Genomic DNA, 15,464 nt, shown 5'->3' on the forward strand with positions numbered 1-15,464 from the left:
AATTTTCAGACTCTATTCATTTATTAAACGAACACTAAAATTTGTCCATTTATGTTCATTTACCTAAATAAGCAAACATAAATGAATGCTTATCGAACACGGGCGCAAGTACTTACCGAAAGCTTTGTTGTTTATACTCCTATTATAGGGCTTAAAACAGTAACTCTTTTGAAGAGTTAATGGTGTATATTATAACTACAAAAAATTAGAGACTAAACAAGTAGTAAAGAATAATTGAGGGATTAAAAATTACATTTTTTTTTGGACATAGAACTTTCTTATGAATCAGATAGCATTGGAGTTGACTCGTGGAGTCATGGTTGTTGTTTTGGTCTCCTTTGGCCTTCAATTATTGAGAATGCAGTAGTCGAAAATTAATACTAAAATAATAGCATTGAATGAAAAATTGTATTAATTAAATATGTCAATTAAAATTATTATTTTACTAATACTCTTGAGACTAAAATTAGTGGATGCTCTTAATGGCCGTCATTTTGGTACACGTTGTTATTAGAGCATTCTTATCAATGGGGTTATTTCTCGATTTTTTATGAATTTTTGTAAGTGTGGTTAGCAAAGAGAAAGTGAGAGGAGAAGAAAAAAAAAAGGAAACAAATATGATTAAAAAATTAAAAAAGTTGATCAGTCAGGCGCGCCTCAAGCACACCCAAGTGGGCGCTGCTGTGCGCAAAACGCGCACAGCAACCATTCGTGCCCCATGTTTTACCCGACCCCACTTGTCAACTATGAATCTATATTTGCATAAGCTTCCCGACATTCTCTCTCTACCTCTCTCTCCTCTATGTGAGCTTTAGATCTAACATAAATTCCAAAATATCCCGTTATGGTCATGCTCTTATCGTGGGTGCCATTAATTGTATGTCAGAAATTCAGTAGGAGGTGTGACTTTACTTTCATTTTGGTAAACTTTGGCTGGCACATTGTTTTTGACCAATTCCAAGTTAGATATAGCATTGGATAAAAATGAGAGTAAATGTAATATTTTTCATTAACAATTGAGTAAATATTTTTATAGTTGTTGAGAAAACTATTTTATGATTAAAATTAATCCTCCCTCATAAACAATATATCCAAAAAAAATTAAAAATTCAACTACACAAATGCTACTTTGCTAGTATATATATTTGGTTGTCGTTTCGGTCCACTTTGTTATTATTGTGGGTGCCATTAATTGTATGTCAGAAATGCAGTTGGAGGTGTGACTAGTTACTATCATTTCATAATGAGATGGAGTCTTTCTACAAGAAAATATTTTTCAAAGGAAAATATTTTTCTTGAATTTAAGGAAAATTAATTTTTTTTTGGTTGGAAGGAAAATATTTTTTATTGGAAAACATTTTCATTAAGAATGAGAAAACATTTTCATTTGTCATTCTTAGGTATTTTGTTTTCCATGAAAAATGTTTTTCATAAAAAATAAGGATACAATTATGCCTTCATCAACTTTTTAAATTATCATTATTATTATTGTTGTTATTATTATGTATGGATATTATTGTCTTTATACTTATTATTCATTATAATTCCAAATCCAACCAAATAATGAAATTTATATTCCTAGTAATTTCTTTTCCACTAACCAAACAATGGAATCAATTTTCCTGAATTTTATTTTCTATGGAATTTCAATTCTATTTCCCTTCAAATATTACTCAGCGAACCAAACGGGTGTCAAGTGTTTTTACAATCTTTAGAACATATTAAAAAAGGGTCACACTTGTGTGAGACCGTCTCACGGATCCTTATTCGTGAGACGGGTCGGGTCGAGTCAAAGCACCATGCAAATGTCATACTTATATGTACAAATCTCACACTTATATGCTCAAATATAACACTAATCAAAAATATAATTTTTGTTACTTATAAGAGAAAAAGTAATACATTTTTCATAATAAGTAATGTTAACATGTGCCTCTCACTTATAAGGGCAAATATAATACTTTTGAGGAAAAATGTAATACTTTAAATCGAAATGTAAAAGTATTGTATTTTCCCTTAAAAGTATTACATTTACCCTAATAAGTAACAAAAATTTTATTCCTGATTAGTATTACATTTGCGCATATAAGTATGGTATTTGTGCATATAAGTGTTACATTTGCATCTTGACCCGACCCGACCCGACCCGTCTCATGGTGAGACGGTCTCACACAAGTTTTTGCCATTAAAAAATATTTTCCTTCTGTTTTCTGTTTTCCATTCTCTATTTTTTGTTTAGTAAAACTTGTTTACTAACATTTATTTTTTCAAATTTATTTTTTTAGATTAACGTTATAAAATTAACATAAGTTTAATTTCGAGTGATTTTTAGACGTTACATTTAAAATATTTTAAAATATATTTGATTTAAATAGAATAAATATAATTTTTACTTTTAAGTCCAATATATATAAAAATTTTACATTTGATATCCGAAACAAATTTATTTTTGTATATAACATAACTAAAAATATATCCGAACCAATAACCTATTAAGTTCACATAAAATTTAGTTTAGATAATATTAATATTTTTTGAGCTAATATTTACAATATTTTTGGATATATATTTATTTGAAGGACATGTATATAATATGTAATTTTTATTTTGAATTCTAATATAATAATATATGTGAAATTTTGATATCCGATATAACACAATTAAAAATATCCGAACCAATAATCAATTGAGTTCAATCACAATATAAAACGTGGTATAGATTTTAATTTTTAATTTTGATAATGTGAATGATGTATAATTTTAAGCATAATCAAATAAGTTATGTTTAAATAAGTAATGCAAGTAGAAAAGATAGAAGATAATGATAAATAAAAGAAAATGATAATGAATGTAATCATAGTAATGAATAAATATGTAAGTAGATAATTGTGAGAATTTGGTTATAGTGACATATAGTCTAATCGATGATAGTTGATTTTGTTTTTCATTTAGAAAACAGTTTTTAATAGTGTTTCAGTTTTCTAGAAAACTGAAAAATTGTTTCTTGTTTTCAAAATGGAAAACTGTGATAGTAAACATGTTTTCTGTTTTCTATTCTCCAATTTTTCAAATTTTAAAAAAACTGGAGAAAATTTCCAGTTAGTAAACATGCCCCAAATTTCTACACCAAATATTATTCTACACTAAAATAATTTTGTTTCTCAAATTTTAAAACTTTATTAGTTCGAATTTAATTAGCTTAAAATAAAATATAATTTGTTATGTAAATAATAATTTTTTAGTAACATTAATATTTTTTCACAACATTAAGTTTTAAAAACTAATTTAATTAATATATATAATCAACATTAGTCTTGTTTCAATCGTCTTAATGAGATCTTTAAAATCGTATAATTTATTTTTAATAATACAAATTAAAAAAAATAAAAAAAATACATATAAAACAAAGTAATGATACATTTGGAATTGTATAAATATTCAGGGGCAAAAAAGTAATTTTGAAATCCCTCTCATATTTGCCGAAGGTGAACAATGTCGCGCCATATATGGCGTGCACTGTTCACTTCTGACATTTTTTTATTTTTTATTTTTGCAATTTGGCACTGCTTTAATTTGCCACGGGTTGGAGGCGATGAAAATGGCGGAATGATGTTTTTATGGCCTTATTGTTAAGAGTTATTATCATTTTTTCCCTTACATGGTGTTTGATATTTCACCATCAATTAGATTTATGAGAAAATATTTTTAAGGAATGTATTTAATGAGAATTAATTAACATGTATGGTTAGTCTTATCTAATTAGAAACATAACAATTACCTCACCAAAAAAAAAAAAAGAAACATAACAATTAAATTACGTAGAAAATTAAATAAGATGTTTGGTTTATTTAAATTTCTAAAAGATGTTTTTAAATCTCTAATATATCTTGCTATCCTTTCTACATGCCTAGTTGGCGCATGAAAAACACGCACTCACTAGCCACGCAAGTAAGCAAGTTGCATAGTAAAATTGACAATAATTACAATAATGTCACTGTATTATTTTTTTAAAAGTTATCAATAATTACATAAATGTTATCGATATTATTTTTAAAATTGATCTTTGTAATTAGTTTTACTAACAAATTTATTTTCTTGAATTATTGATTATATATATTTAGCTGTCATTTTGGTCCACTTTGGTATTATTGCATGTCAGAAATTTTGGTACACTTTGGCGTGTATAATTTTTATATGCATGTCAATAATTGTACGTCGTAGATAGAGGTTCACAACCGTAGATGTAGATTTTTTTTAAAGTCATTTAATGATTAATGTGTGAGTACACTCATGGTTGTTGAGCAAATTATCTAAGTTGTTACTCCGTATTATATTATATTATAACTCAAAATACAGTAAAATTAGAAGTCATTAAACATTCAACATTTTAATTTAAAGTTAAAGGCGCACTAATGTCTTTGATCACAAGCTCTTGAACAAGTTTATAGGCTCTCTAATGATGAGTGTTTAAGGAATTGAGTTTATTAGTCTTTTGCGGACTATTTTTAATAGATGCTTGCATTTTCTTACATGTATGGAAATATGAATATTAGAAGATACTTGTAAAGATAACAATCTACACAACAATAGAATTTTTTTGAGAATCTAAGTACATTGAAAAAGTGTTTATACAAAACAATAGAATCTAGCGAGTATAACTAAACTTTACCCTTACCTATGATTTATTACACAATAATAAATCAACTGAGTTATTTGTGCGGATAAATATAACTAAGCATATACAAGTATGATACGTGAATCTAATATATAGCTAATAGCTAGTTATAGCCTTGGGAGTAGTAGTAGAAGACAAAGGTAATTAGTTATAAGTTATAACGGATACTTTTGGATTTGGTGATAATTATTTATCTTGATTTTGGATAAACTAAAATGAGTAAAACAGTCTTGAATAATTGAACTTGATTCACCATATGACTATATGAGAGTCTAAATGACACCTAGCCTAAAAGTAACCAAATGACGAATTCGAATGACTTCCTAAATTCGATTTTATTGGGTCAAAACTTGATAAGACTTGGAAAACAACTCCAACAACTATAATACTAAAAAAACCAATATAAATGTTAGTATTTGATTAATCACTTATTTATCTACCACAGAAAGTTATTAAATATTGGAGCAAGTTATTGCATAAACATATAACACTTGAAATGTTTCCTATTGAAGGTGTTGATCTAGTAATTGATTTGATAATCACATAGTTCGAAATATGTTCTATTGAAGGAAAATGAGTAATAATAGGAGAAAACGTCCTACCAAGTCATGTTGGTCTGATTGTTAATTTGGTAATAATATGGTTTCAAATTTAATTCTTAGTAGGAGCGACCTATTACTTGTTTACCCATTAATTAATTAGTACTATACATTCACTATAATTTTGAGCATAGTAGTAAATGTTTAATCCTGTGAAACTTGAGGATTCGAAAAGTAACACAAAATAGTCACTTACCATGCCATTTTTGTTATTTTTTTCCAACAGAAAATATAGAAGATAATGATAAGTAAAAGAATATGATCATGAAGGTAATCAATTAATATAATCATAGTAATGAATAAATATGTAAGTAGATAATGGCGAGAATGTGTTTATAGTGATATATAGCCAAATAGATAATAGATGATTCCGTTTTCCATTTAGAAAACATATATTTTTCAAAAGATTTTTAATTTTTTTTGAAAATTGAAAAATGTTTCAAAGTTTTCAGAATGTAAAATGTTTCAAGTTTTCATAATGAAAAATTGTGCTAGTAAAGCATAATTGAGGGGTAAAAATTCATTTTCTTTTACCTAGGTAGAATTTTCTTGTGAATCATAGCATTTGAGTTGACTAGCGGAGTTGTTTTGGTCCACTTTGGCCTTCAATTATTGACAATGCAGTTGTTCTACGACTTGGTCACGGCTCAACTACTGGGCATACAAAATAAGAAATAAAGAAAATCATTTCATTTTGCACTCTAAAATCATATCCTGTTTGAGCTTCCGGTAAACAAAACTGCCAATTCTTCATTCGCTGGTGAAGTTAACAGTTGTAATGGCGGACGCTGCTGTAACGTTTGTATTGGGTCAACTATCAACGTTGACCCGTGAAGAGTACTCGCTCTTGGGAGGGATTAGAGATGATGCGCAAGACGTCGAGAATGCTTTCAATCGTTTGACTGCGGTTTTGAAAGTTGCGGACGAGACGGAAGAAATCAATCCTGAAGTTAAAGAATGGGTGAAGATAATCCGGGAGCTGGTGTATGACACTGAAGATGTTCTTGACGAGTTCCAGTTCCGCTTTGGAGGTGACCGGACCAATGGAGGGTTTCGCAATAGGATCAAGAACAAATACACTTCCGTCAAGAACTTGAGAGCTCGGCGAAGGATTGCTCTTGAACTGCAAAGGATCAAGGCCAGAGTCAACAAAATCTTCCATGAACAGCCAAGGTTGTTAACAACCTCTGATCACACTATCCACAACCACAACAAAAGGGTGTATGATAGTCGAAGGGATGCTCTTTTGCTAAAAGACTCGGATCTGGTAGGTATTGACAATCCCAAGCTGTCTCTTGTTAACCGCCTACTTGCTGTAGATAAAGATTTGAGAGTCCTTTCTGTAGTGGGTATGGCGGGATTGGGAAAAACTACCTTGGTTAAAAAGGTTTATGATGATGCACGAGTGGTAAATCACTTCCAGCTTCGTATGTGGCTGACAGTTTCTGAAACTTTTAATGCTGATGAGTTGCTAAAAGATGCAATTCGGCAGCTAACAAAGCAAACCAAGCAAAAGCTCCCTCAAGATTTTGCAGCCATGAACACTGATAAATTGAAAGAATTCATCAATAACATTCTTTCAGGCCAAAGCTATATTGTTGTTTTGGATGACATATGGGACATTGATGATTGGAGGGCTATCAAATATTCATTTCCTAGGCAGAGTTTTGGTAGTCGTATAGTTATCACAACAAGGAATAGCGAAATTGGTGCCTCCACAAGCTGCGAAACCCGGGGCGGCGATGTCTACCCTTTAGAGTCATTGTCCCTTGAAGATTCATGGACTTTGTTTTGCAGAAAGACATTCTTTAGTGAATCGTGCCCTCAACACTTGGTGAACATTTCCGAAAACATCTTAAAGAGATGTGGTGGTCTACCGCTAGCGATTGTGGTGATAGCTGGGGTGTTGGCTACAAAGAATGAGAGCATTGAAGAATGGAAAAGATTCCAGCACAACCTCAACATCCCATTAGACAGCAATGTCGGTGGGATGAAGAACATGAAGAATCTACTTTCCCTCAGTTACTATGATTTACCAAATTATCTCAAGTATTGTTTTTTGTACTTGAGCATCTTTCCTGAGGATGTCATCATCGAGAAAATGAGAGTAATTCGACTATGGATTGCAGAAGGATTTATCAAGGAGAACAACCAACAACAAGAAAAAGAAGAAGTTGCTGAAGTCTATCTCAATGAATTACTTCATCGAAACTTAATTCAAATTGTAGAGAGGACTAGTGATGGAAAGATGAAGGGATTTCGAGTGCACGACATTTTACGAGAAATTATTCTTTCCAAGTCAGAAGAGCAAAACTTTACAACCATTATTGCAACTAGGCAAAATAAAGAACCTTTCAACAAGTTTCGACGCCTAGCAATCCATAGGTTTGATGACCACATTCTAAAGTTCACTTCATCAAAAATGCATCTTCGGTCTTTACAATTCTTTGAACCACTTTCAAGCTCCACAGTGTCGTCTTCATTACCAAAGATGTTTACTGCCAAATATATTCCTTTAAAGGTATTGGATTTAAGGGATTCTGAACTAGAGGAAATACCAGAGGAGGTTTTTAATTTATTTCAATTGAAGTACTTGAGTTTGAGAAGAACAAAGTTGAGAAGCGTTTCTAAATCTATAGGACGTCTTCAAAACTTAGAGACACTTGATTTGAAGCACACTAATGTGATTGAGTTGCCAGCTGAGCTCTTAAAACTTTGTAAACTTCGGCATCTCCTTGTATACCGTTACCAAGATACGTGGATTAATCCTTGGATTAGTACACAAAGCTTTAATGCTCCATTTAAGATTGGAGGATTAGTGTGTTTACAAAAGTTGTTTTGGATACAAGCAAATGATACTCTTGGCATCAAAATAGTGTCTGAGATAGGAAAGCTAACACAACTAAGAAGATTAGGGGTTCAAAAGCTGAGACAAGAAGATGGCAAAGAATTTTGTTTGTCTTTGGAAAAGTTGACAAACCTTTGCTCTTTATCTCTTACATCAACTTCAGAAGATGAGGTCCTTGATATCCAACATCCTCTACATGTTCCTCTTGGTCTTCAAAGATTATATTTAAAAGGGCGTCTGGAGATGGTACCTCGATGGTTATCCTCACTTGTAGGCTTAACCACTCTACACTTTTCATGGTGTAGACTTCCTGATGAAAATCCGCTATTGTTTCTCCAAGATCTGCCCATGTTAGTACATCTAAGTCTAGCGACAAAGTCTTATGAAGGGGAAGGATTGTGCTTCAAGGCTAAAAAGTTCTCAAAGCTCAAGTATTTGTTTATCTATGAGTTGGAAGCACTGAAATGGATAAGAATGGAGGAAGGTGCAATGCATCATCTGGAAAAATTTCAATTGGGAGAATGCAAATTGGTTGAGCAGATGCCGATGGGTATTCAACATTTATCTGATCTTAAGGTAATTACTATCTATGACTTGGCTGACAAATTCAATGCAAATTTAGATTCAGAAAGCAAAAGAAGTGAAATCTATGCAAAGATATCTCACATTCCAGAAATTAATATTTCCCATGTCATAGATGGTAAGCGGAAGTTTTTCTTTTTGTGATTTAATGGCTGGTGGTAGTCACGAGATTTAGTATGTTGTGTTGTATATCTATACTTTGTGATTTTAATTTAGTTGTTTTTCAGAGTTTTAAATTGTTTATTGTCAAATCTAAATTAATTGATGGTAGATTATCATATGATTTTATTGTATTATCTAATATGGCATTTTGATGTCCTCTAATACTCTTTGAAAGTGTTCATCACCAAAGATTTATCCACAAGTTTAATTTGCAGCATAGGTTTTTATAATGCCACTTTTGGGGCACAATATTAGAGATTGCTATTGTTGAGATTTTTAAAACATGATTGAATCTGTTCGAATTTTTAATCTTTTATATTTAGTTTTTATTTAAATGAAGTCTATAAATATGAAATTTTATTGTACTATGTAATTTTACATCATAATTTTCTATGGTCTCTTAACCGGATATATTAGATAGTAATAACCATCCCACTTCACAGATTATATTTAATTTTAACATAGGGATCCTGTTTGGTAACATAGTTAGCTTATCGGTCAATTTTAGTTTATTTGACTTGGTTAAACAATCAATATAAGTATTTGATTAATTAGTTTTTTGTAACAACTTATAACTCGAAAATGCTAAAATTTAAAAAGCTGGTTAAAGTAACTTTTTTAATCAGTTTTTTTGATAAAGTCATTTTGTATTTAATAGCATCCTTTTATAATCAGCTAATGCTATCGATTAGTCAAACCCACTAACCCAATCAGCTAACAGCTATTTACCGAACACCCCAATATGTGCAGCAATACATGCCAGTTTTAGTTGTAAGTGTTTATTTGTTTGGATAATTTTTAACGTGCATGCATGCCCTTAAATGTAGTGATGCACTCATGATTGATTTTAGGTGATGAGATTGCAAAATGGATGGTTTTATTCTTGTAAAAAACTTAAAATATTGTTTCAAGCCTTTTATGTTTATTTTGTAACTATTACTTATTTTAGATTTTATTGAAATTAAAAAATTTTATTTTTTTAAACTATTCTCGTTGGTAATTTTAGGTCCATGATAGTACACAGACATAGTAACATATGAATAAAAGATTGTTATTATTGATTTTAGCCACTTGGTGCTATATTTTAGTGTCATAATTTGATTTATGACATTTAAATAGTTTGGGAAAATATGGATTCAAATTTCAGATAATGGATTTAACGAAGGTGCATTCGAAATTGATAACTTTTTCCATTGGTCGAGTTAATTTTTGTGCATCTATGCAGTCCATTTCTCACTATACAAAACTAATCTGAGTTAATTTTGATTTTAAAAGAATAACCCAGTATGTGTTCTTCAAAAACAAAAACAAAAACAAAAGAAAACAATAAAAGCTCAGTAATATATAATTCTAATTTCAAAAGAACACTAAATATATTAACCAAATCTATCTATCTACAATCTTAATAAGAGCCAATAAAGTTAGGGTTTGACGGGAAGAAAAAAATGTTGGTGTAATTATTTAGAGTTTATTCCAGAAATAGTCCTTCAACTATTGACTTTTACCAATTTTTGTCCTCGACTTTTAATTTGATAAAAGTTGGTCCCTTAACTATTGATGTTATACCAATTTTGGTACTTCTGTTAAATCTATGTTAAATAGGTGTGTTAAAATTGAGGGTAAAAATGTAAAACCAAATATTTTAATCTTAGTGATGATATATACACACACACACGGGTTTAATAGTATAAATCAGTGGGCAAATTAGTTTTTTTTTACTAAATAAATACAATTCGTTAACCTAAGCCAGACCACTACTATTTTTTCGAGCTTTTTCTCTAATACGCTAATGTAATCCCTTGTTTAAAAATAAATATTTATAAATATAATGAAAATTGGTCCATAACTTCATATTATGCAATTAATGCATAAAATACTTCCTCTATGGTAATAAGTAATTATTCACTAATTATAAAAAAATTATAAGTGACGAACAATGTCGCTTATTACATCACATAAAATTTAAAAACGAATAAGACTTTAAATTATTACTTGATACAAATTAAACGTTTTTTTATAACTTGGAGGAGGGGAAACAGAGTGAAGAAGAAATGTTAAAATATTTAATTTTATATTTTTGCCCTCAATTTTAACACCTATTTAACAGAAGGACCAAAATTGGTACAAAATCAATAGTTAAGGGACCAACTTTGGTCAAATTAAAAGTCGAGGGCAAAAATTGGTATAAGTCAATAGTCGGAAGACCATTTCTGGAATTAACTCAATTATTTACTTAAACGAATGGTTCATATTATTTTGATTTTAGTAATCTTTTATGATTTTCCTTCTTTACCCTCTATTATATTATTTTCTTCTCTTAAATAACCCAACATTCTGTTAGTATAAACTTTAGTAACGGAATATTCCGTTAACTTTTAACTTATATATCGACTAATTTTCTATAAGAAAGGTATTAGATTCGAATCTCATCCCAATCAGAATTGGTATAATTGTTAAGATATACAAAAATATATTAGAGTATATTATTGAGAATTAAATACACATTCTATTACTCTTATAGTCTTATTAAATTAAATAAATTAGTAGCTACAACAAAAAATAATGCATATGCATTTCTTTAATTTAGATGTTTACAATGCATTTATTCAAACAAATATTCATTATCAAAAAATTATAAAAGAGATTAATTTAATTAGTTATATTGCCTTTATTTTCTACAATAAAAATATTCATTATCAAAAAATTTAAAAAGGTAGAGATATAATTTCTTCCTTAGTTATGTAGTCTTTATTTTCTACAATAAAAATTATTCATTATCAAAAAAAATTTAAAAGAGATATAATTTCATTACCTTCAAATTCATTAATTAATTATATTCACTACATTATTAATTGTCTTCTTTTTACACTATCTTGTAATTAAATATTCCATATCAATGTTATAATACAAAATAATGTTATATATTTATTTACCAAGTATTCTATTAATAACATAGAAAATTTTTTTTTTAAAAATAATTTGAAGCCAATCATATAAACTACTTAGGGAGGATTTAATTTGTTGACAAAGAAGACATTCAAATAACTCAATAAATTGAAGCGAGAAATTACCCCGTAATATTTTTTGGACTACATCACAGTTGTTCACTTTTAAGGTAAATCGTATTTCTTTATTAATATGATTTAAAATGTATAAATTTTTATTACCAAAAGTAGTACTCTGTATTTATTTATACTATCATTTTTAGACTAAATATTTTGACTATCGTTTTTACAAAAATTGCAATCATTTATTTTAGTGATAATTATAATCAATCTCTCATATATTATCTTGTATTCATATACTTTGAATTACCGATTTAAATAAACAAATTCAACATTCAATTACATATGCATGAACATCTCCTATATAATCTTGTATTGATATACTTTAAACTACTTATTTAAAAATAAATGTTGGGCATTATTCTATTCGCGCAACGCGCGTGAAAAAACTAGTCAATGAATATAAGAATCATCACATTAACAAAGACTAGCTTTCGATTCATCATATAAATAAGCTACATATTGCGTTATTATCGGAAACAAAGTAAAAGTATAAGAAAAAAGTCTTCGATACAACATCCCAATGAAGTCCACTGAACCTTGCAGTATAGAGCATGGCCTAAGGAGGAAAGGATAAACTAATTAAGCGACAAACTAGGAGGAAAAGTAGGCAGAGGGATCTAGCCATCTAGGGTTAAAGGCCCGAATAGAAAAAAAAAAAAACGTAGTATATGCTCTTTAATGGGAAGGGAAGTGGCCCATGATTAGAAAAAGTGAAGCATAACAAACAATGTGATTTTACCTCATTTACATTTGTCTAGATAGAGAGGACGCTAATCTTTGTTGTTTTTGGAAGTTAGCTGCCCTACTACTGAAAAGATATATAACGTCGCCGAAATAACATCGGTCTTTAACAAAATCGACGTCAAAAAATTATTTGAATTTTTTTTTAAACTGATACAACGCCGGCTATCCCATATAACTGACGTCGTATCACATTTAAAATATTTTTTAAAAAATAATTTACAATACGACGTCGGTTAGATCAACAAACCAACGTCATACATCATTTTATTTTTTTTGGGTGTAAATTATACGACGTCGGTTCCATATATAACCGACATCGTATGTGTTGTTTTTTAATTATAAAAAATTATTAATATACCCATACGACGTCGGTTCTGGATGAACTAACGTTATATAGGTATTATTATTATTTTTTTAAATTAGTTACGGCGTCAGTTGTCTCTAACAACCGATGTCGTAAGTTCTGTTATAACAAACCATATAAGATTAAACCCCTTTCCTATTTTTTTGGAGCCACAAAACCACGACACCACAACACCGGCTCGACACGATCGCCATCGTCTCGCCACCGCACCGGTCTCGCCACGATCATCGTCGTCTCATCGCCTTGCAGCTGCCGTCGCACGCCACTACCACCGCCCAGTCGTCGCCCAGCTTCTCCGCCGTTGCCAAGCTTCTATGCCGTCGCCCAGCTTCTCTGCCGTCGCCCAGGTTCCTCCGCCGCCGCCTCAGCTCTGCAACCGTGCCGTCGACACGCCACACTCCCTGTCCCCGTCGTCGCAACGTCGGTGGCATTGTATTAAGGTAATAAAAAAATTATTTTTAATTATTTGTTAATAAATTTCGAATTTTAGGGTTATATTTCAATTTTTTGATTTATATTTCAAATTTTAGGGTTATATTTCAAATTTTGGATTTATATTTTGAATTTTAGGGTATATATTTATATATTATGAATTTATAAGGTTATTGTGTATTTTAAAATTTATTGTTGATATATTTTGAATTTTAATAAATTATTTTTTATTTTTTAGAAATTATTGTTAATTTAATTCGAATTTTATAAATTAATGCTAATATATGTTGAAATTTAGGAATTATATGTTGAAATTCGAATTTTAATACTAATTAATTTGAATTTTATATTGAAATTTATGCTAATTAAATTAATTTGAATTTTAATGTTAATTAATTTAAATTTTAGGAATTAATGTTAATATAGTTTAATTTTTAAAAATTAATGTTAATATAGTTTATGTTTTCAGCTTTTTATTATGTATCCGTTGATTAAGCACACCGTGGTCTATGTTTAAATTCTTTTGTTTGTTATTATTATAGAATTTGTTGAATTAGTGTTAACTTAAGTTTAATTAGATTGCCTTGTGATGGATAAAAATTGAATGAATGCTTCACGAATTAGTGAGGAATACGAAGACGGAGTTAAAAATTTTATAGAATTTGCAGAGGTTAACCTTCCAAATTGTAATGGGAGATTCTTATGTCGTTGTAAGAAGTGTTGTAATCATAAAAGGTTATGTGAGAGCTACAAATTTCGGTTATGTCTTCTTTTTTTTTTTTTCATTTCATTAATCTTTTTTTATTATTATTTAGAACGAGACTCAAAATTTCTTATTCTCAAAAAAAAAAAAAAAAGACTCAATATTTCAATTATGCTTTTTCATTATTGGAATGATTTAGGTCATTATGGTATTGATATTTTTTGTATGTATTTCTATAATGTTGCAATTATACATTAATTTACAAATATTGTACTATTAATTTTTTATCGACAAAATTGTTCTTAATCATTGTCAAACCCGCACGACATAACTACAAAGTTGTTAATCATAAATACAACTACACATGGACTCTAAAACTATATTATCATTTTTTAAAGAATTGTTAATGTTGACATCTCAATGGCTCTAATTGAAAAAGTTTGCACATCATTGTAATCATATATTTTGAATTATTTATTATCATCCTCTATTGGCAGCAATTGTAGCAATTGTCATTTGACAAATTCTCAAAAACAATTTATCTCAACAACGAATGGAAATAAAAAAAAATCAATGACTTCATTGTTGTGGATGAAAAGTAAGTACCACACTTTATTACTCTTATTAAATTAAATAAATTAGTAGCTACAACCATAAATAATACATATTCATTTAATTAATTTAGAATTAGTTGTCTATAATGCATTTATTTAAAAAAATTTACATTATAAAAAATTTAAAAAGAGATAATTTCATTAGTTATATTATCTTTATTTTCTATAATTCAAAGATTCATTATCTTCAAATTCATTAATTAATTATATTCACTACATTGTCCATTGTCTTCCTTTAATACTATCTTGTAATTAAATATCAAAGTTATAATACAAAATATGTTATATATTTATTTACCAAGTATTTAATATAGATATAATAAATATTACGTAGTAATATTTTGTTCAATACTTCCACATGATAATTTATGACATGCATCTCACAACACATGAAACATATAGGGGTAAAAACTACCACTACCAAATATCAACAAGCGCTAGTAATAAGATAAAGATAATCGTTTGTAAGGATAATGCCTAATTAGGGTCTATTTGTTAATCGTTTGTTAGTGTTTATTAACATTCACGAACATGTTCATTTGTTTGTTCAATTAAATGCATTTGTGAACAACCAAACAACTTTATCATTAATGTTAAACAAACAAACACGTGTACATGTTTATGATCATAAATTATTTGTGAACAAGAAATAGTTTTTGTTCACAAACAAGAA

General features: G+C 29.2%; 1 protein-coding gene across 1 annotated transcript; it reads left to right on the forward strand.

Moving 5' to 3' along the window:
- The first annotated feature begins 5,963 nt into the window (after positions 1-5,963).
- On the forward strand, positions 5,964-8,984 carry LOC116028836 (disease resistance protein RPM1-like). The gene has a single exon (XM_031270665.1). The coding sequence runs from the start codon at positions 6,053-6,055 to the stop codon at positions 8,846-8,848; it is 2,796 nt and encodes a 931-aa protein (XP_031126525.1). The 5' UTR covers positions 5,964-6,052; the 3' UTR covers positions 8,849-8,984.
- Positions 8,985-15,464: the final 6,480 nt, after the last annotated feature.

Source organism: Ipomoea triloba, chromosome 9 (assembly GCF_003576645.1).
Source record: "Ipomoea triloba cultivar NCNSP0323 chromosome 9, ASM357664v1".
Classification (NCBI taxonomy): domain Eukaryota; kingdom Viridiplantae; phylum Streptophyta; class Magnoliopsida; order Solanales; family Convolvulaceae; genus Ipomoea; species Ipomoea triloba.

What these genes read in the sequence shown, in the direction of transcription:
- LOC116028836 (XM_031270665.1), top strand. Translation starts at nt 6,053, where the DNA reads ATGGCGGACGCTGCTGTAACGTTTGTATTGGGTCAACTATCAACGTTG.